The 23,773-nt window shown below is 40.5% G+C and overlaps 1 protein-coding gene across 2 annotated transcripts in view; it reads right to left on the bottom strand.

Moving 5' to 3' along the window:
- The window catches only part of LOC101744215 (neurexin 1), a 193,118-nt gene that overhangs the window by 84,490 nt on the left and 84,855 nt on the right, over positions 1-23,773 (bottom strand). For both annotated transcript variants that reach the window (XM_012688613.4, XM_012688612.4), the window contains exon 4: positions 13,475-13,619. In XM_012688613.4, the coding sequence (XP_012544067.2) occupies positions 13,475-13,619 (145 nt within the window). The remainder of the gene's footprint in view (positions 1-13,474; positions 13,620-23,773) is intronic.

Genomic DNA, 23,773 nt, shown 5'->3' with positions numbered 1-23,773 from the left:
CGGCAGATGTACCACAAACACAGGCCGCGCGAACAATGGCCGGGCTAACAAAAGCCGGGCGAACAAAGACCGGGCGATCGAGTGGACGATGAGCACGTCCGCACGTGACGGGTGCCTCTATCGGAATGCCCTGCCAATTGCTGCCGTGAAGCAGCTATGCGTTTCAGTTTGAAGAGTGGGGCAGCCTTTGTACTATGAAACTGAGACTCAGAAGTCTTGTCTTAAATTGGGCGGCGGTTCTTACCTTGTTCATGTCCATGGACTACAGAATCCACTTAACACCAACAGGGTCGTGAGATTATACCCAACCACGATACATGATTTCTTTTTTTTTTATTGCTTAGATGGGTGGACGTGCTCACAGCCTACCTGGTGTTAAGTGGTTACTGGAGCCCATAGACATCTACGACGTAAATACGCCACCCACCTTGAGGTATAAGTTCTAAGGTCTCAAGTATAGTTACAACGGCTGCCCCAGCCTTCAAACCGAAACGCATTCTTGCTTTACGGCAGAAATAATCAGGGATGTGATACCTACCCGCGCGGACTCACAAGAGTCCCTACCACCAGTAAAAAATAAATTATACCCAATAAGTGAAAAATAGTACAAAAGAATACTGTAAATTTAAGTCTTTATACACATACACGTTACATATAGCTACACGTGCACAGTATTATCTGGAAACATTCGGATGCCGCGCCGCGATAATATAACGGTCATTATCCTTACATTACAAGGGTCCACGTAATTTATACGTGTTAAACGTCAGGGAATTATTTTACGTACATACTTATTCGGCAACTTTTAATTAGTTCCTGTGTGGCGAAGTTTTAGTTTATATTCTGAAATTCTATAGTTTAATTTGTTTTTGATGCTTAAATATATTTTGTTTATTTGAAAGCAGTTATAGGCAATACTTGGGATATAGGCTCCAATACTTGGGATATGGGCTCCAGTACTTGGGATATGGGCTCCAATACTTAAGATATAGTCTCCAATACTTATCAGAATACACCCTACCGACATTATTACGCGAACATTTTTGTTCTTTTACCTTGACGCTCCCTATAATCGAGCCGTGTTCGCACTAAAATCACAAAGTACCTACTTGAAAACAACAGTTAATCCAACTCAAATTTCAATTAACATCTAAAACGAATAATTACATAGCCACAAAACAGGCTCAAAGTAAATTAAATTGCATTTTAACCTAAAAACCATCCTCGTAAATTTCCGACCCCATTAAAACAATTTAACCCAAAGTATACGGATATTAATCACTCGCTTAAAACGTGCGTCGGATACGTGGAAATCTCGTAGAGCGATGTCGAGTGTCGATGACGTCACAACATGGCCGCTCCGTCGAGAGCACTCTAGACCGTTTACCTACGAGCAAACGAAGTGTCAGCCACATTAACGTGCCTGTAATTAGCAAATAAAATGGTCGTACAAGCGTGTATATAAATGATGTCGTTTTGCAAGATAAGTTCCGCTTGAAATAATTATTGATTTGCAAATTGATTTATAGACAAAAGGGAGAACTCTTACTGGTGGTAGAACCTCTTGTGAGTTTGGGCAGGTAGCTACTACCACCCTGCCTATTTCTGCCGTGAAGCAGTAATGTGTTTCGGTTTGAAGGGTGGGGCAGCCGTTGTAACTATACTGAGACCTTGGAACATATCTCAGGGTGGGTGGCGTGTTTACGTTGTAGATGTCTATGGGCTCCAGTAACCACTTAACACCAGGTGGGCTGTGAGCTCGTCTACCCATCTAAGCAATAGAAAAAAACTCCGTCTAAAGCGGTCAATGGACATATCAATACAATAAATAATGAGAAGGATACTAGAGAGCAAGTACCTAGGGAACAGCGATGCTCTTAGAATATAATTCGTAGATAGGAATTAACTTCACCCTGCTGAATGTTAAGATTTAAGTGGAGATTTTGTCATTAGCAAATTGCTATGATTCATTTAAATGGTGGGGGTCGGACTACAGCCATCTTGGAATTTAAATTGTTTAATAGGTAGCCTATCGTTAATGTTGCCCCCAACTTTAAAGACCAGTATGAAGTCTAAATTAATTTTCATTGTACCATTACGGCGACCAATATGTCCTACTTTTCAAATCAGTTCGCTGCAAAAACAGGAAAAGTGTGTGATACCTGTAGCAATCTCATAGGAAACAGGTGGAAATCTGAAGGCGCAAGGTCAGGACTATACGGCGGATGCATTAACACCTCTCAGCCAAGCTCTCTTAATTTTTGCTGAGTGGTTAAACATGTGTGAAGTCTAGCGTTATCATGATGAAAAACCACACCCCTTCTGTTGATTAATTCCGGCCGCTTTCTCTCAACTTCTTGCTTTAATCTCATCAGTTGTTCGCAGTAGAGTTCAGAATCGATGACTCTGCCTGGTGGTGACAGCTCATAATGAATAATGCTCTTCCAGTCCCACCACACACATAGCATCACCGTGTTGCGAGTTAACCCGGGCTTCGCCACAGTCTGTAAAGCCTGACCGGCCTTTGACCACGACCTTTTTCACACGTTCTTGTCGTACGTGATCCACTTTTCATCACCAGTTATCAGCTTCTTCAAAAATGGTTCGATTTCGTTACGTCGTAATAAGGAATCACAAATGAGTACACGGTTCATTAGGTCTCTTTCAGTGAGCTCGTGAGGTACCCAAATATCGAACTTTTTTGTGGACCCAGTTTTTTTCAAATGCGCGAAAACTGTTTTATGGTCAATTTCCAGTTCTTCAGCTACGTCGTAACTACTGATATGCCGATATTGCTCCACTTTTTCAAAAATGCCTTCCATTTTATCCGCAATAGGGGACCAGAGCGACGTGCATCTTTGACATCAAAATTTCCGGATTGAAAACGCTTAAACCAAATTTGTGCTACGCTCACAGACATTACACTAAGTCCATAAACATCACAATTTTTTTTCGCGGCTTGCCTTGCATTTTTATCTTTTTTGTAGTAAAATTTTAAAATATATCCTATTTCTTCATTAGATTCACTCAACTTGACAGTACGAAAAATAAATAAAAATCACACATTTTCTTACTTTGAATTTGGAAATTATCTTCTTTAAAATTTAAACTTTTAATGATACCAAAACCAGCCAGATACAAATAGTATAGCCAAAGAGATTTTATTACAAGTTCATACATACTATAATGCGAAAAGACTTTTTCCGCAACCTATTACTTTTATTATTCTTTTATCATTATTTTTGTTCGTTTGATATTCTTATATCGATACGGTTCGAATTTGATTCTAAACGAGAACACTCGGTAGATTAAAAAGCTATCGGCGTAACATTGTCTTGTAATGTGTTTTTGATGGCCTCCATCGACGGAATGACCGCAAGTTACCCTTAACACAGATAACTGATAAGTTTTCTTTTTCGTAAAACTACTGGTGTTTTTCCTCTGAATCTAAGGATTACTTTTACATCTCTATACAGACAGTCGGGCTTCCGGTCCCCTGAAGCTCATAAGCATCACAGCCCAATTGCCGTCACCAATCTTGAGACACTGGGATAGAAGTACTAACTACAGGAAAAAGCGACGGTCTTTTCGTTCAAGTCCAAACACATGATTGATGAGCCACAAAAACCGATAGAATACTTACCAACCAGGGTGAGCCTACTAAACTTCATTAAAACCACATCCAAATAGACTTAACGATGCGTAGAAATATCCAAGCTCAAGCGTAAAAGCATACAGATTTTTTAACATGCCTAGTAGTCATATTTAACGAGAAGGGGCTCTCGCACATACCCATTACTACCTTTACTACTGCTACCACATTACTACCGTAAAAATGTATCTATTTAAAGACACACCCTATAAAATTTCAACAGTTTCAACATAAGGAACATTTTTTTTTCAATTTCAAAAAAATCACAGGTCCACGTAAAATCAATGACCACGCATTAAATAAATGAAATCATTAACTGAAGTTTTCTTTGAATTTATGCGACATTCATTAGTTACATACTGTTAAGTCATCGTCACATAAAACAAGTTAAATTCGGTCCATTCAAAGATGACTTTTACATTCTAACAGGATGCAATAAAATTATTTACGAATGATTTATGGAGATTAATGAAGGTAATTTGCTTGTTGCTTTTACGGAAATGTATTTTAAATGTACTCACTGACATTTTGGTATATTTTTTTTAAATATCATCCAAAAAAAAATTCAAATATACCGAGTATACTGGTTTTAGAAGATATGAGGATATTACTACTGCATATTTATTCTTATTTATCTGTGGTTGCCGTCTTCTCTTATTTTTTCTCCTTCAATTCACCCCCCTAATTCTCATATAGAAGGGTACGGTAGTAAATGATTCACACCACTGGTTTTGATTCACTGGTGGTGGTCCGCACGGGTAGGTACCACCACAGTGCCTATTTCTGCCGTGAAGCAGTAATGCGTTACGGCTTGATAGGTGGGGCAGCCGTTGTAACTATACTGAGACCTTAGAACTCATATCTCAAGGTGGGTGGCGGCATTTACGCTGTAGATGTCTATGGGCTCCGGTAACCACTTAACACCAGGTGGGCTGTGAGTTCGTCCACCCATTTATGGAATAAATAAAAAAAACACCGGTTGGGCCATTAGCTCTAATAATTAACTTTAAAATTTTACGCCATCACGGATACGAATATACATAAAACGGCTACAACACTGCTAAAATTATTACCTTAATTTAGTTTAGTCTTAGAACGGATTGCCTTCGCTGAGACACTTAAAACTAATGATTGTATTAAAATAATATATTGCAGTGTTTTTAACGAAAACTGTGGCAGTTCTTGTATTTCACTAAGAAATTAATGGCTTATATCTCGAAGGAGAGATATAAACCATTTTCGGTCTCCCTTTTTTACTGGAAGCAAATGGTAGATGAAAGACTTTTTTTTTAAACATAATCCAATAGCTTAAAATGTATCAGAAGTAACTATTATAGTTTTTGAACTGAATATCGTGTCCAATTAAGGAAGAATGATAAAAACTTTTTTTCTTTTTTTTAAACTATGCTGATAGCCTTGCAAGGCTATTTCAGCTACACCCGAGCTCTGGGGGCTCAAACCGGAAGTGTTGCTAACACTGGCCCTAACAAGAGTAGTGCTTTGCAGAATATACCACCGGATCGGAAACGCGACCCACTGAGACGACCCGGCGAGAAACTCAGTAGGCTGTGTCTATGGGTTAATTTACTCGTCGAGCGATGGGTTCGGCGAAGACGGTGACCTGGACCCCTCTAAGAAATTTAAACTATATTGAATCTTATTTATATGGATTCAAATGAGACTTTCTCAATATCTTCTACATTTTGAAGTAATTGCCATTATCTAAAGGATAAGACACAGGGTATATCTAGCTATACAACTACGCTAGTGCTCAAATTTAAAATTATCTATGCGTAATGGAAAGTAAAGATATCCATATTTCTGCTGCGAAGCAATAACTCCGATTTAAAGTTTAACAACAGCCGATCTCAAGATGTCTCAAGGTGAGCAGTGGCACTCACGTCATGATGTCTATGGACACCGGCAACTGCTCAGGCAGACCGTGAGCAAGTTCACCCGTCTATTCCATCAAAATATTATCTGTACTTATTACATCTGGTATTACTGTACTTACGTGTATATTAATGCATCATAATACACCTCATACTACAAAACTCCATTCGGGAGCATCGCTATCGTTAACCTAAAACCGATCCTATCCAAGGCGGACCGTGAGTAAGATCACCCGTCTATTCCATCAAAATAATATCTGTACTTATTACACCTGGTATTACTGTACTTACGTGTATATTAATGCATCATAATACACCTCATTCTACAAAACTTCATTCGGGAGCATTGCTATCGTTAACCTAAAACCGATCTTATCCAAGGCGGACCGTGAGTAAGATCACCCGTCTATTCCATCAAAATCATTTCTGTACTTATTACACCTGGTATTACTGTACTTATATTAATGCATCATAACAAACCTCATACTACAAAACTGCATTCAGGAGCATCGCTATCGTTAACCTAAAACCGATCTTCTCCAAGGCGGACCGTGAGTAAGATCACCCGTCTATTCCATCAAAATCATTTCTGTACTTATTACACCTGGTATTACTGTACTTACGTGTATATTAATGCATCATAATAAACCTCATTCTAGAAAACTCCATTCAGGAGCATCGCTATCGTTAACCTAAAACCGATCTTATCCAAGGCGGACCGTGAGTAAGATCACCCGTATATTCTATCAAAATAATATCTGTACTTACTACACCTGATATTACTGTACTTACGTGTATATTAATGCATCATAATACACCTCATACTACAAAACTCCATTCAGGAGCATCGCTATCGTTAACCTAAAACCGATCTTCTCCAAGGCGGACCGTGAGTAAGATCACCCGTCTATTCCATCAAAATCATTTCTGTACTTATTACACCTGGTATTACTGTACTTATATTAATGCATCATAATAAACCTCATACTACAAAACTGCATTCAGGAGCATCGCTATCGTTAACCTAAAACCGATCTTCTCCAAGGCGGACCGTGAGTAAGATCACCCGTCTATTCCATCAAAATCATTTCTGTACTTATTACACCTGGTATTACTGTACTTACGTGTATATTAATGCATCATAATAAACCTCATTCTAGAAAACTCCATTCAGGAGCATCGCTATCGTTAACCTAAAACCGATCTTATCCAAGGCGGACCGTGAGTAAGATCACCCGTATATTCTATCAAAATAATATCTGTACTTACTACACCTGATATTACTGTACTTACGTGTATATTAATGCATCATAATACACCTCATACTACAAAACTCCATTCAGGAGCATCGCTATCGTTAACCTAAAACCGATCTTATCCAAGGCAGACCGTGAGTAAGATCACCCGTCTATTCCATCAAAATAATATCTGTACTTAGTACACCTGGTATTACTGTACTTATATTAATGCATCATAATACACCTCATTCTAGAAAACTCCATTCAGGAGCATCGCCATCGTTAACCTAAAACCAAATTTATCCAAATCACGCCCGAAGTAGATAGATAAAACAAAAACATAAACAAAGAAATTTGTCCCAAACAGTACATCGCATTGCGGCCCGCTTCAAAGTTATTTGTCAGTTTTCAAAGGCGAACGTCACTTGAGATTCTATTAGCCGAGTTCACTTAAAATGGACGCTTGAAATGGAAGAAAACATTAAATATTCAACGATCATTTTCCCGTTTTCGAGTTCAAATTTACGTTTCGTTCATTCCGTAAACAATGATTCGGCAGCTATGCTTTTAAACCGTTATGCTACAGTGTTGATAATGAAGAAGTACAGATTACGTCACCTTGACGACACTCTGAATTTCGCAAATTAATTTAAGAACCCAACAACATAGGAGCAATTGTTCTGCTGAATCTCTGAGAAGTTGTGGACGGATTTTGGTTGATAATACTAGAAGGTCGTGCTTATTTTTATGATAAACAAAACAAAGGTCAGATTATTGTTGAAAGCGTCCCTCCACACAGATTTTAATACTGGACCACAGACATCAATCACAACATGCGCGCCTAACCCTAAACGTCAGCTTGAAAATTGCATGTCACAAAGGCTTTGCAAAAAAAGATGAAGAAAAAAAAGGACTGGTACGAAGTCACAACATATTATTGTGAAAATAGGAACAGCTACGAAGGCAAGATCTTCCGTTGATCGAATGTTACTGATCGCTAAACCAAGGGTCCGAATATTGTTTTAAAGAATTAACATATACGCAGTATTTTAAAAATGAAGTTAATACGATTCGGGATTTTATCTCACACCTTCTATCCTGGGAAAGAAACATTGAAAAATATATTTTCTAAAAAATAAAAAATCCCTCATAAATCACCATTTTACATGTATAAACATGAAATAAAAAAAGAATTACCGTTCCTTAACAGGAAAGGAACAAATCGAAACGAATACCAATCAGTGCGTACAATTTTCCATTTCCCGAACATCTAAAGATGAGACACTTCAAAGCATGTTCGAATGAATTCGTGCACAAACAATGAACAAAATTACTTTCTATCTTTTTGCTATTTGCTATGTTATTGAATATTATAGGTGAATTTGAAGCAACATGACCATTGAAACAACACTGTCATGAAAATCGATAAACTAAATAAAGAATTCCGTTGATAAGATTTTGGTGAAAACTTAAAACACAGCCGAAACTATCCTCCCAATGACATGTGTTAGCTGCATATAAAAATTTCCTAACAATTTTTTTTTTAAATTAAACACTTATTTTAATAATCCTAACGTCCTAACGTCCTAATTAAAATGGCCAGATGAAATTTACGCCTTCAAAAGCGCATTCTTCGCCTTAATTTCGATTTAAGCTATTTTGCTATTACCAAGGCCCCTTTATAAAATATATTGCACATGTAGAGTGGTTCTACTTATTAATTATTTGCCTAATTGTGAAATCAATGCACCATCTATAAGCTGGCCTTAAATTAGAACCTTCTTTCTATATAATCTAGTATTGACTTTCCAAGCAAAATGGGCCGAGGAGGGATAATTGCGTTTTCTATTTTATAAATTTACGAGCTATTGCAGTCTTTAAAAGGTTTAGTACTTAGTACTGCACTGTGAGTTGATCCGGCTGGGTTCAAACAAAAATAGCCTTCGCTTTTAACATTCTGTACAGCCTCGATCGATGTAATGCTATTTCGGTGCTTGACATTTGACTGGTTCAACGGGATGAGTGAGAATGTTAGAATGTATAATATCAAACTGTCCACTTCACGTATAGATCACGTATTGTATACTACAGTATTGTATACTGGAGTAGACCTCTTGTGAGTCTGCACGGGTAGGTACCACCACTTTGCCTATTTCTGCCGTGAAGCACTAATGCGTTTCGGTTTGAAGGGCGGGGCCGCCGTTGTAACTATACTTGAGACCTTAGAACTTATATCTCAAGGTGGGTGGCGCATTTACGTTGTAGATGTCTATGGGCTCCAGCAACCACTTAACATCAGGTGGGATGTGAGCTCGTCCACCCATCTAAGAGATAAAAATAAAATAGATATCGATAACTATTGGACATGAATTAAGTCATTCAAACTTGTAATGCTTATCAAATCTTCAATCTGGAACTTCTTGATTATTCAATGACCGAAGGTATCAAGTAAAATATTAACTATTTACTCGAGATGGGCAGATTTGACGGATCACGTGGTTTTAAGTCCTCAGTGAAGTCCATAGACAAGACGTGTCAATGCCACCGCCCGCTTTGGAATATGAGGTCCCGTCCTACCCATGAAACCCAAAACGCGTTCATAGCTCGTGGCAGAAAATGCAGATTGATACTACTTACCCCGACTCACAGTACGCTATATTCCAGTAAAAACCCAGTACATTTAAACAAGTTAATATAATACTTAGAGAACGCTCCTGTCCATTATCCAGTGAATGCTTTAGTGGCCTTTGCGACACCCACCTTCAAACACAATCACTACAATCTCAATAAAAGAAATGTGATGGTAAATGTTTTTACAGTAGGCAGTGGCTTGGCTCTGCGCCGGGCATTGCTGACGTCCATGGGCGACGGTAACCACTAACCATCAGCTAGGCCGTATGCTCGTCTGCCTACTAAGGCAAAAAAAAGTGAATCAATAATTATAAATTAAACGAAATTGATTTTTCCATAATACCGCCTACCACGAAGCTCTGGCGCCTAAAATAACTTATCGATTTCAAATAACAAGAAACGTGGCGACACGCTTTATTTAATAATCCATTTGTTTCGTAGAAGAAACTTTTTTTTATTTACTTATAATCAAACCTTTTCTACGAATGCGTACTTTGGGGCGTTACTTTAATTTATGATTAACCTTAAAAGAGCTTGACACGTGTTCTGTACAGTACAAGGTACAAGCGAGTAGCGAATAATTCAAGTCTCGCTCAGCTTGTGTTTTTTTTTTTATTGCTTAGATGCTCGCTCAGCTTGTGTTTTTTTTTTTATTGCTTAGATGCTCGCTCAGCTTGTGTTTTTACTTAACTCTCTATTATCCGCTTCGCATACTCTAGCTTGTCAATTTTAAGCATATCTATACTTATATATAAATCTACAGTGGTTTTACGGATGTTCCGTTATAACTACTGAACCATGCATCCGATTGACTTGAAACTTGGTATGCATATAGAAAATACATGTACTTAATGGATAGGCTAATATTTACATGAGTGTTGAACTCCCTACACCAGTTGCGGGAGCGTTAATGATGAGAATCTTTGTGGGGGTGAGAAATAATATTATTAATTTTAAATGCCCAGCGAAGCGGACGGGTACAGCTAGTCGCTAATAAGGACTAAAATCAGGTTAGCTTTAGTTGATTGTTTAAATATTTGTCAAATAAACTGTCATGGGCAGGAAGTAAAAAACACAAGACAACCATTCTTTTTGTGCATGTAGATAAACAAGCTCCCGACCCATCTAGCTTAAAGTAGTTATCGAAGCCCACAGATATTTTATTGTATATGTTCTCTCCCAAAGTAGCTTATTCGCTAGTCTCTTTAAGCCACCTGCTCTTTTCCAGGTACCTGATAAATCATCTTGCAGGTTACTTTTTCCTCTTCTGTTCTTTATAAGCTGAATTTTCCTTTTTTGTTACAATTCACGAGCACGACGAATATTTAATGTGCTGCCTATAAATATATTTACAATTAAAATTTAGACCTCAGGCTGACTATTGACATTCACATTTCGATGCCTACGGGTTCCGGTAACCACTTAACACCGGACAGCCCGAGAGCTCAGTTATCCGTCTATAAAATCTAACAAAATTGATTCTAAATCTTAGGTTATCAGTGATTTCCATCGAATAGTACCAGGGAGCGAATACTGATCCAATTACAATAAAATCGCCCTCAACTCTTCATTTAAGCCACTCGTAACAAGTTTAAAGCAGTACTCAAAGGAATTTCTTTGCCGAACACAAAGCAATCTCATGCTCATAAGCTGTTGGAAGCCTTATTTATTGTGTTACAAGGCTCAATTTTGTACTTGAAATTGTTGACACGTGACAACGTCCGGAGTTAAAATGTTTATGAAATAAAGAGGAGAATATTTTGTTTGGAATCTGAATTGTTTGTGTTCGTTTTATGAAGAGATTATTAGGACTCTATTAATTTATTATAAATTCCATTCGTATTCAGGTCGCGAGAATTCAACCGATTTCCGTCGTAGCGCAAGAACCCTTAAGGATCGTTATTGAAAGTTAAATTCGATCTCAAATTGGACAGCACATGCGTGTTTTAGTCTCTACGGACTTCAGTAGCTTCATTTGTAATGTATGACCGTTACGGTTTGAAGGGTGGAGCAGCCGTTGTAACTATACTGAGACCTTAGAACTTATATCTCAAGGTGGGTGGCGCATTTACGTTGTAGATGTCTATGGGATCCAGTAAACATTTAACACCTTATAACTTTAAAAAAAGTGGCAAAAATGATACCTTAAACTTAAATGCCTGATAAACCTAGCTCCAGCAGTGGGAAGAGTGATTTAAAAACGATATGATTAAAGTTTCTCAAGCGAAACATTAGATCATAGAACATCACTAGCTATTGTGAGCCCCAAATAGACCGATACGCTCTGAAGGATTTTGACGACATAACAATGGGCTCATTCGCAGTGAACACGCATAACTGTATGCTTAATGGGCTGAATTCAATTAAAATCAATTCGGTTACCGGCCCCAGGGAGTTCTCCATTTCAGATACAAGTTTTGATCGCCTATCGTAAGCCAGCAGGAGGAACACTATTTTAACTGATATACTATAAATCCTTTGAGCTATCCAATCGATCATATAATTAAAATGCAGCTTTTTACTGGTGGTAGGACCTCTTGTGGGTCCACGCGGGTAGGTACCACCACCCTGCCTATTTCTGCCGTGAAGCTGTAATGCGTTTCGGTTTGAAGGGTGGGGCAGCCGTTGTAACTGTACTGAGACCTTAGAACTTATATCTCAAGGTCGGTGGCGCATTTACGTTGTAGATGTCTATGGGGGCTCCAGTAACTACTTAGCACCAGATGGGCTGTGAAATCGTCCACACATTAAAGCAATAACAAAAAAATATGTAAGTAGTCATGTAGTCACATAGAGTCACATAGAGTCACATAGAGTCACAAATGTAGTCACATCAGTTCTAACGAAAACAAAATAGTGATACAAAAGTTCTTAACAAAACAGCGTCCCAGACTGACATAAAGCAAATAATAAAACACACATTTGTATTGAACATTGATTCGACGTGGTACCGTCGCGTCGGTACCTATTTACATAACCGAATAAGTTTGCCGACATTATTAATTCGAAATAATAAAATTCTAGTTATATTATTTTATTAAACGCCTTCTGAATATGATATTTCTGTGGAAATCACAAAGTAATTTTCTTTTCATATTAAAGCACATTTGCGTAATGGAGCTGAAATTTGGAGCTCGGCGGCAGACTTTAGGTATAGATCGTGAGAAACACATTGATTTGCTTCATTTTTTCCCTACCTAACCGTTGGTAGCCTAAGGAACTATTCTAACTACTCACAGACCTTAGCTGAACTCACGGGCTCAACCTGAGAGACTTGCTAACACTGACATTAATAAGAGCAGTGCTTCACTGAATCTACCACCGGATCGGAAACGCGACCCACTGAGAAGATCCGGCGAGAAACTCAGTGGGCTGTATCTAAGGGTTAATTTACTCGTCGAGTACTACCTTCTACTTCTACTAGACTACCTTCGTCGCAAGCGACGGGTTCGGCAAGGACTATGTCCGGTGAAAACAATCAAACACGCGTCATGACACTAATTTTCTAAAAGCAATATATGGATCAATATAATCCAAAAAGGCAGTAAGACTATTGAACAATTCCAAATTCGGTATCAGAATTGCAACTCATTGAGAAGATCCGGTGAAAAACCCAGTCCAATAAACAATGACAAAGACAGCGTCAACTATCCTATTGATTTCATAGGACAATAGCTTATTGCAGATGCAGTATGACGTAGCCATCGCGACGGTCGTTTGTCGAGTTTGGAGTCATAACTTTTGGCTGACTATACACTCATCAATGATTTCTTAGTTTAAAACTTTCTGAGTTCATTGTCCATGGGATATCTTTATTCTAAAAATTCAAAGCCACTGGATACATCTCAACGTGTATACGCTGCGCATTTTGAGTTATAGGATCGAGGTCTCAGCTAAGTTGGAACAATGGTTTCCTCGCTTAGTGCCTTACTCTTTAAAACCGGAATAGTAGTTTCCGGTGGCACTGGTTCTCCATATATCCTGCTGTCATTACTAAAGAAAACTTTAATTAACCCGAGGTACATTTATTCGGATCTGAATAAGTGAAAAACTCCACCTACCTTCAAATCCCTGGAATGCCGTAACTCCTGTCTCCGCGGCGGCTGACCCGGTAGATCTGAATAAACCAGATTACGAACAGCGCCCCGGAATTTGGGTTCGAATATCACTGACGGTAACGCTAGGGTCGCCAATTTCGAATCGTACCTATAACAAAAAGGTCTCATTATAATTTATCTATATTAAGCCCAAAAAATGTTTAAGTATACAAATAAACAACACGATAATGGTATATAGATAATAGTACTTCGGACACGTGGCCTGACGAAATCCTGACAACTTGGAAAAAATAATAGTTGTAGGTCACGTGGAAGGAAAGAGAAGTCGAGGAAGATTGCCAATCAGGTAGGCGGACATTGTCAAGGAGGCCACAAATACCAGCGTCCCGGGCGCCATTAAGCAGGCCGAATGCAGGCAACACTGGAGGAAGCTAGTGCAAAAACTGGACCAAGGTGGTCACGACCCTCATGAGGAAGCGACGAAGAAGAAGAATAGTAACGTCACCCCTCAGCTGTATGTTACTGATTAATTCCACTAGCATTCAATGACAGGGTCTCGTTGACAAGCAACAAGTAACAGAGCCTAACAGCATTGTTTGTAATAGTCCAGAGTAATCTTTGCAATATTGACTTACATTGTCAATTCGAGCCACCAGATCTACAAGTCTATCCCTCAGACACAGCCCACTGAGTTTCTCGCCGGATCTTTTCAGTGGGTCGCGTTTCCGATCCGGTGGTAGATTCTGCGAAGCACGGCTCTTACTAGGGTTCGTGCTAGCAACGTCATCAGGTTTGAGCCCCGTGAGCTCACCTACTAGTTAAAGCGACGCTGATATAGCCTCTCAAGGTTATCAGCTTAAGTAGAAAAAAAAAAAAAAAGCCGTCTAAACATATCTCGTAAAGCAAAATTCAATGTTTTATACACACTCGTTAAGTTTTCAGTGATCGATTAGGCCCCTATGGATATTACGATTGCATTATTTTGAGATGCTTGCATCTTAAATACATCAAAATGGGTTTACGTTAACAAAAATCAAATATTTAATCATGTTTTTTTTATTGCTTAGGTGAATGGATGAGCTCACAGCCCACCTGGTGTTAAGTGGTTACTGGAGCCCATAGACATCTACGACGTAAATGCCCCACCCACCTTGAGATATAAGTTCTAAGGTCTCAAGTATAGTTACAACGGCTGCCCCACCCTTCGAACCGAAGCGCATTACTGCTTCACGGCAGAAATGGGCAGGGTCGTGGTACCTACCCGCGCGAACTCACAAGAGGTCCTACCACCAGTAATTACGCAAATTCTAATTTTGCGGGTTTGATTTTTATTACAAGACTAGCTGACCCCGCAGACTTCGTAGTGCCTCAATCGATAAATAAATTACATAAACTTTTGTACAAAATAAACATAAAACAAACAAAAGGAATCCGTCCGACGGGGGACACATCAAAAGAAAAACAAAATTGCTATTTTTATTTAATTCCGAGCATTTTCAAATTTAACACCTTATAAACCTTCTCTGGACTTCCACAAATAATTCCAGACCAAAATTAGCCAAATCGGTCCAGCTGTTCTCAAGTTTTAGCGAGATTAACGAACAGCAACTCATTTTTATATATATACATGTTATTCCTTCACCGTGAAAGTCAGAATGTACAAATAAAATAAAATATGAGATAGAAAAATAGGTTCAGTAGTTGAAAGGACTCTCAAGAGACTGCCGACGTCCTGTCTAGTTGACTGACCATAATTTATCACTCGCTGTTTTCTATTAAAGGCGAGCACACGCAGTAATATTTCAAGAAGACGTTTTGACGTGGGCACCGCATTTTAAAATTGCTTTCCGTAGTGCACGTTGGCTTTGACAAATGTTGAATTTATGAAACAAGCAATGGAAAAGTTTACTAAACATTTCCTAAACTCTTGGCGATTTCACTTCAAAAAAAGTGCGTGCGTACAAAGTACACATGTCAGAAGTGAAACTTTTTTGGCGAACTAATTTATAAGTCATGCTTATATTTATACAAATCTAAAACTTTAGATTTCCGAGACTTAGAGGAAGGGAAAAATGAAGATATGTTCCCGCCAAAAGTCTGTCAAATGTCAATCTCAAACCTCAGTGTTGACAGTCACATTATGTTTAGATTTCTAAATTGTTAATGACTAATATTTTGCCAATTGAATTAACTAATTTAATTTCATGCTATTTGATTAATGTTCCAAATTCTTTTCATTTCATTTCAATTCCTATTAACATTTTTCACAAAAAAATTATAAAATATTAGGCTGTATGGTATTATACATTTGCCTTTCCAGTTGGAAAAATACAACAACTACTACTATTGACATTTGAAAAGTACTTAATTTCAATAGTAGTTTGATGTCACTTCCGTTGCATACCTGCGTGACGTTCTGTAAAAATTTTACCCTCATGCGCCTAAAGAAGTTTCACTTCAAAAAAACTTTTTGATTGCTTTATATTGTCCGTCGTGTAATTTCTAATCAAACGTATCGCTCTCGTTGAGAAAAACTATTTAGAAAGCCAAACAGAAGCGCCCCACAAGACTGAGACTATAGTCACTACTATAGATCCAATCTAGGGCACAGAGATACCTCGCTTATACGTTTTGGTTTCAATGATTGGATATTAAGCTATTGAGGTTAAATTCCCAATCCTAAGCTCATTCTTGCTTTGGCCTTTCAAACTCACATTATTTAAATTAAATAAATGATAAGATAATTTTTTTTGTTACTTGAGAATGAAAACTTAAGCACCGCACACTGTATATTTTAGACATTTATCTGAATTGAAACACTCCAATCTGAAGCAGACATAATTGACTAATCTAAGAGCGTCGCTGCGGGTTCTATACTATAGTACTTTCAGCTATGTGGTCATATAAACCCAACGACAAACTTTTTTTGTGCAATATAAGGAGAAATTGTCACTTGGTTTGTTAAATCTAGTTTGTTTTTACTAGTGGTAGGACCTCATGTGAGTCCGCACGGGTAGGTACCACCACCCTGCCTATTTCTGCTGTGAAGCAGTAATGCGTTTCGGCTTGAAAGGTGGAGCAGCCGTTGTAACTATACGAAGACCTTAAAACTTATATCACAAGGTGAGTGGCGCATTTACGTTGTAAATGTCTATGAGCTCCAGTAACCACTTAACACCAGGTGGACTGTGAACTCATCCACCCATCTAAGCAATAAAAAAAACATACATGGTCCAAAATGCGATGCAATTATTAGCACGCTGCTTTGGATACGTTTTTATGTTTGGTTTTTAAGGGTAACGAGAAATGTCCCATCCAGCGGGTGTTTTTTTCTGGATAAACCAAAAATCTGAGCCTTGTTCGGAATTGGCCTTTAGTCTTCTGTTCTACCACCATCTCCATATCCGTTATAAAATAATGAAAACATTTTTTTCCTACCTATTCTGATAACCTTGAGAAGCTACTTCAGCTTTGCCCTAACGCGTAGGTGTCACGGTGCACAATCCGGAAGTGTTGCTAACACTGGCCCTAACCAGAGCAGTGCTTCGCAGAATCTACCACCGGATCGGAAACGCGACCCACTGAGAAGATCCGGCGAGAAACTCAGTGGGCTGTGTCTATGGGTTAATTCACTCGTCGAATCCTTCGTCGCAAGCGACGGGTTCGGCGAGGACGGTGACCGGTGAAAACAATGAAACACGGGTCATGACACTAATTTTCTGAAAGCACTATATAGGTCAATGTTCTCCAATACAGCAGTAAGGCTATTGAGCAATGCCAGGAATTGCATTAACGTAGTGTCAGATCGTTAGGCACAAATGTAGCCTTATTAACAGAAGGGGTTACTGTCAATTAGGATAAAACAAGCGCACGTGTCGAGTCGATTTCTTAACTGTAGTCGCAATTACTGGAGCACGTGCCGCCAGCCCCGTAACGTTAGGCTAACCACACACACACCTTTGTTAAGTATAATTGAGAGTCCACATCTCAGAGTGGGCGGTATTTACGTCGTAATGTCTATGGGTGATCGAAGTACCAAGACTGGAATATGAGCTCGTTTGATCATCTAGATTTAAAAAAATAGTTTGAACATATTCAAGATCGAATAATACCCTTCATTGTGGTAGGACGTATTTTGAGTCCGCACGGGTAGGTACCACGACTCTGCCTATTTCTGCCGTGAAGGACGTTTCCGTTTGAAAGGTGGGGCAGCCGTTGTAATTATTCTGAGACCTTAGAACTTATATCTCAAGGTGGGTGGCGCATTTACGTTGTAGATGTCCATGGGCTCCAATAACCACATAACACCAGGTGGGCCGTGAGGTCGTCCACTAACGTAACATATTATTATTATTTTTATTGCTTAGATTACGGGAGCCTTGTTAATCCTTCACCGTGGAAGTCAATCGTAAACATTTGTAAAGTACGTACTTCATTAGAAATATTGGTACCCGCCTGAGGGATTTGAACACTGTTGCATCGCTAAATACGAATGCATCAGACGTCTATACGATAATGCTTACGAATCAGTGCTCTAAGAGAGTTGCAGCATATACTACTCAGAAATGAAACCGCTCAACTAACTAATCAGAATGAAATATACTTCCAAAATAATAGAGTGGTGTCACCCTAGCAACAGAACGTACAAGTTAGCATTTAACGAACAAGAGAGCTCCTTCCAGAGCGTTTAGAATTTAATTATTTTAATGCACTCCGCGTATAATAGACTTTATTAAGTTTAAAATGCTCCCCACAGGGACCTGGAAAATATCCACTGACTTTACTGTCACACTATTGACTGAATTTACAAAACGCAATTGAATCCCGCCAGATACTAATAATGCTAAATGATTTCGTATGTTAAAAGTAATATAGATTAATTATGAAAGAAATCTATGAACATATATCCGTACCAAAACGAATATTAAATTTGAAATAACAGATTTCACATAATTATGTGCGTGTGTAGCTTAAATCTTATACAATGGACGTATTTTTCGAAATGTTTATCGATCATGCTTGAATTTCATTAGCGGTCCTACTCTGACCTATAGAGTAGCACTAAAGTCTGAGCAAAACCGTCCCGTTTAAATAGACGTCCGGTGTAAGAGTGCAGGGGAGTCGTTTAGTGCGGTAGGGCCCTAAAACTCCTTAGGCCCGCAATCTGCTCCCAACCAAACAGATCGTCAAGTCCCACATACCCTGCGCGCCCCCTAGGCGCGGGGACCTCGTAGGAAGTTCGGCCACGACCCGAAAAAAAATTAACTACAAAACTGCACAGATTTACTATACCATGACATTTAAATCTAAGTTAATATATATAGGCGATGGCGTAAAGGTAACGACCCGACATGAATATGGTTGTGTTTTTTATCAAACTACCCTTCCAATGCTGTGGAGTCAATGGAGTCAAAGCAGTATCGATCGCGTTTGAATGACAACCGCGTGGCAGGCAAAGACCTGGTCGCCCTGTACACTTTTGAGGACGCACCGTGGTGAGCGAAATGAGGACTACCAGCCTGACTTAGAGTGATCTTAAAGAGCAAGTGCAAGACAAGGTGAAGTGGAGATAACTTGTGAGGGCCCTTTGTACTAGCGGGGTACCCTTTTTTTAACGCTGGAGAATCTATTTAGCATTTAGGGATACCCGTCGAGGAGGGTAACGAGCCGCGTTATGTCGGACTCCGGCGCCCCCAGAGAGAAAGAGGGAGACGAGGAGGGTCAAGGTTTTCCACCTCCCCCAATTCCTCGCAGGAAACTGCGCCTTGAAGAAGGTGCACGAGGCACTCGCCCCGCAAATCCAACTACCGACTAAACCCCATCGAACTCCACGACACCAGCTACACCCAACCTACGATACCGTCGTTCGTCGTTCGAAGTCGTCGTGGCCTAAAGGATAAGACGTCCGGTGCATTCGTATCGAGCGATGCACTGGTGTTCGAATCTCGCTGGCGGGTACCAATTTTTCTAATGAAATACGTACTCAACAAATGTTCACGATTGACTTCTACGGTGAAGGAATAACATCGTGCAATAAAAATCAAACCCGCAAAATTATAATTTGCGTAATTACTGGTGGTAGGACCTCTTGTGAGTCCGCACGGGTAGGTACCACCGCCCCGCCTATTTCTGCCGTGAAGCAGTAATGCGTTTCGGTTTGAAGGGTGGGGCAGCCGTTGTGACTATACTGAGACCTTAGAACTATATCTCAAGGTGTGTGGCGCATTTACGTTGTAGATGTCTATGGGCTCCAGTAACCACTTAACACCAGGTGGGCTGTGAGCTATCCACATATCTAAGCAATAAAAAAAAAAAAAAAAAAAAAAAAACCACAGCGCGCGCCGAAAGTCCGCCTTTGCCGGTACCCGTCCTGATGATTATGACGGGATTTCATCTCCGGGAATATCCCGAAGGATGTCATCTCGGAAGACACACCGTAGGCAGCGCCCAGAAGCCACCTTGCGCCGCCTCATCACCGGACCGACAGTAGAGTACCCTAGGACTACAACCACGGAGAGTGCCACCTGTCGATGCCCATATCGTGGTTGGAGGCGTCCGGATCGGGGTCGGGGTGCAGTTAAAGTACCTCGGCCTCATTCTGGACAGTCGTTGGACCTTCCGTGCTCACTTTCAGCACCTGGTCCCTCGTTTGTTGGGGGTGGCCGGCGCGTTAAGCCGGCTTCTTCCCAATATCGGGGGGCCTGACCAGGTGACGCGCCGTCTCTATACGGGGGTGGTGCGGTCAATGGCCCTATACGGAGCACCGGTGTGGGGCCAGTCCCTGGCCGTGGGGGTAGCGAAGTTGCTGCAACGGCCGCAACGCACCATCGCGGTCAGGGTCATCCGTGGTTATCGCACCATCTCTTTTGAGGCGGCGTGTGTACTGGCTGGGACGCCGCCTTGGGTCCTGGAGGCGGAGGCGCTCGCCGCTGACTATCAGTGGCGGGCTAACCTTCGTGCCCGGGGCGTGGCGCGTCCCAGCCCCAGTGTGGTCAGAGCGCGGAGGGCCCAATCTCGGCGGTCCGTGCTGGAGTCATGGTCCAGGCGGCTGGCCGATCCTTCGGCTGGTCGTAGGACCGTCGAGGCGATTCGCCCGATTCTTGTGGATTGGGTGAATCGTGACAGAGGACGCCTCACTTTCCGGCTCACGCAGGTGCTCACTGGGCATGGTTGCTTCGGTGAGTTCCTGCACCGGATCGGAGCCGAGCCGACGGCAGAGTGTTACCATTGTGGTTGCGACTTGGACACGGCGGAGCACACGCTCGTTGCCTGCCCCGCATGGGAGGGGTGGCGCCGTGTCCTTGTCGCAAAAATAGGAAACGACTTGTCGTTGCCGAGTGTTGTGGCATCGATGCTCGGCAACGACGAGTCGTGGAAGGCGATGCTCGACTTCTGCGAGTGCACCATCTCGCAGAAGGAGGCGGCGGGGCGCGTGAGAGACGCACAAGCCCGCCGCCGTCGAGCGGGGGCCAGGGAGGCGGATCTCGCCCTAGCCCTGGCCCTCTAAGTGTTTCGGGTCCCCCTCATATGTCGGTCTGGGGCCCGGCGAAGGGGGCCTAAGAAGACGACGTGCAAGCTGCTCTGCACGCGTTTTACGCAAGAGCATCCGGGTGATGGAAGGCCGGCTATCCTCGACCCACGCTGGTTCTGACCCAGCGGGGTATTTCGTAGGATAACCAATTCAAACCGGCGCCATCTAGGTGGGCTTCGGACAGCCTGCCGACCGAGAGGGCTGGTGGTCGTGGCGCCGACGATCGCTGGCCCGGCGTCCCGAGGGGGAGGGTGATGGGAGAGATGTGCTCCGCACTAAACGCTTCACTCTCCTCCCCTTGCCTTTTCATGAGTTCTGTCTCATGCGAGGGTTGGACGTTGGTTGTTGAGCGACAGGAGGTTTTAGTCGGTTCGACTCCGACATGCCCCACCCTCCATCTCCAGTGGAGGGTGGGAGTCCGGCGATTTCCTCCTGACAAAAAAAAAAAAAAAAAAAAAAAAGGACTACAACCAACCGCTCCAAAATGCACAGTGAATTTGGTATCCCTTTGAATTTTTTGTATTGCCTCTGTAGGCAGACGAGCATACAACCCGTCGGATTGGTGATGGACGGCAGCAAAACCAGAAGCACAGCCAAGTCCCTGCCTACTTGTGAGTACTCTCGCTAAACATCTCGCCAATCTACCACCTCTACGGGCTTACCGTACACCTGGCTTAGTAAAGAATTGTTAATGGAGAAAATTGGTAAGCCGCCAAAATTACTTAAATATTATTAATGGACGGAATTGACCATTAAAAGTTTTTAGTGTCATCTCCTCAGTGCAAGTTCTAAAGAAAGCTAACTTACGGGTATTAACTCATTAGACAATGTACTGTTGGTAATTTTTTTTTTTTATTGCTTTGATGTGTGGATGTGCTCACAGATCACCTGGTGTTAGGTGGTTACTGGATCCCATAGGCATATACAACGTTAATGCACCACCCACCTTGCGATATCACTTCTAAGGTCTCAGTGTAGTTACAACGCATTACTGCTTCACGGCAGGAATAGGCAGGGTGGTGGTACCTACCCGTGCAGACTCACAAGACGTCCTACCACCAGTAAATATTCGTACTCGTAATTCGTAGCGGTATCTATCACAGAATATAATAAAGACGGCAAAAAACATATTCCATATAAAAACTCCAATCAAAAACAAGAGAAGCATCGCATTGTCGAGCTATATTACCCTCCTGTTAAAAGATCCTTGCTTAGTCGTTATCCTCAAAATCTATATTATCTACGATGGGCTGAAAATATCACAGTTTAACTGATAGTAAGCATTACTGGAACTTACAGACAACACAAAACTGCGTTCCCATTTGAAATTTAAAGTTAATGCCATTTTGGTATAATGACGCGAATATTTTTGCAGAATACATATTGGCTTCGTGACAAAAAGGGGAAGGGATATTGATAGAGAGAGTAAGTACTAATGACAGGGGTTAAGGGACTTGACTTAAGGAGTTAAGTGTAAAAATATAAGAATTAATTCGATTAAAACATTGAGTTGTTGATGCTAATACCAAATAAAACGGGCCTTTAACTACAAATATAAATGCTGCGTATTAAGCAAAATGTCACTTAAAGCACATAACCTTTTGATATGTATATTTTTTAAATAAGACGATGACGTCATAAATCAATTAATTAGCCCCCACATTCCATTAAAACAGTCGAATCGCGTCGGCGGGAACATTCCAGTAAAACGGAAACTCAATTAAAATACCGACGACGATCTCTAAGCCCGTTTTATTGGGACAATTTAGTGAAAGACAACTCGGAGAGCTTAGCGGCAGTGTTTTGTTTACATTCGGATTGCTTTGGCTGCGATTTTTAATTGCTCGTCCTACTTTCCTTAAGTTTTTTTTTTTCGGGAAACGACTAGTGAAATTGGATTTTGAAACAGCAGCGAAATTCGGGACCAGTGTGTCTTCGTTTTTAAAGACTATATATTATATACTAACATACATACGCTTTCATTGGCTTCAGACGTATGTATGTTTGTAACGGAATCTTTGAACATGATTTTGACCCCCTTCAAAACGTCGGATTAACTCGAAATTTGGTATACTTATTAAGGACTGATGACAATACAATATTAGAATAAAAAAATAAAAAATTGAAATTGAACTAAAAAATTCAAAATAAATAATTAAATAAAAGCTTTTCGGGATATTATCAAAATAGCCCTTCTATTCATATCTGTTCATAAAATATTTATAACTACTGATACCATGCACCCCATGCTTTTTTTACAATAAAATCTTTTTTTCTTACACTATTTTTAATTTAAATTTATTAAAATTTATTTTTGATTTTTCAGTTGGATTTTCTATAAAAGCGTACTTTGTTAGTTTTTTTAAACTTTATTTATTACTAAAACGACATATCATTTTGTTTTGCGAACATTAATGAGTCCACAACAATGAGAGCCTATTAGCGTGGTAGCGAGATTGTTAGACCATAGATAATTGCCAGACTAATTTTCTCATCTCCCATCCGTAGTAAAAGTATTAACCTATTTGCCTCCTCGTATCATATTTTGATTTGCCAGTCCAATGCCGTTCGCATAATAGTTAACTGGCATGACGTGAATAGAAGAGGTATCCATCGAGTTGCACTGACCACACGACATCATCTAACTTTTAACACGCCTTTGTCAGACTGATCTGTATCGACTTATGTAACGGAGTTTTTCATATTAATTTTCAGCAAATTTAAGACGTCCTATTGCCCCGACAATTCAAAAACCATATCACACAAAAATC

The sequence above is a fragment of the Bombyx mori genome, chromosome 25, assembly GCF_030269925.1.
Source record: "Bombyx mori chromosome 25, ASM3026992v2".
Classification (NCBI taxonomy): Eukaryota; Metazoa; Arthropoda; class Insecta; order Lepidoptera; family Bombycidae; genus Bombyx; species Bombyx mori.
Note: the sequence above shows the minus strand (reverse complement) of the source record. Positions and strands in the feature narration are given on the sequence as shown.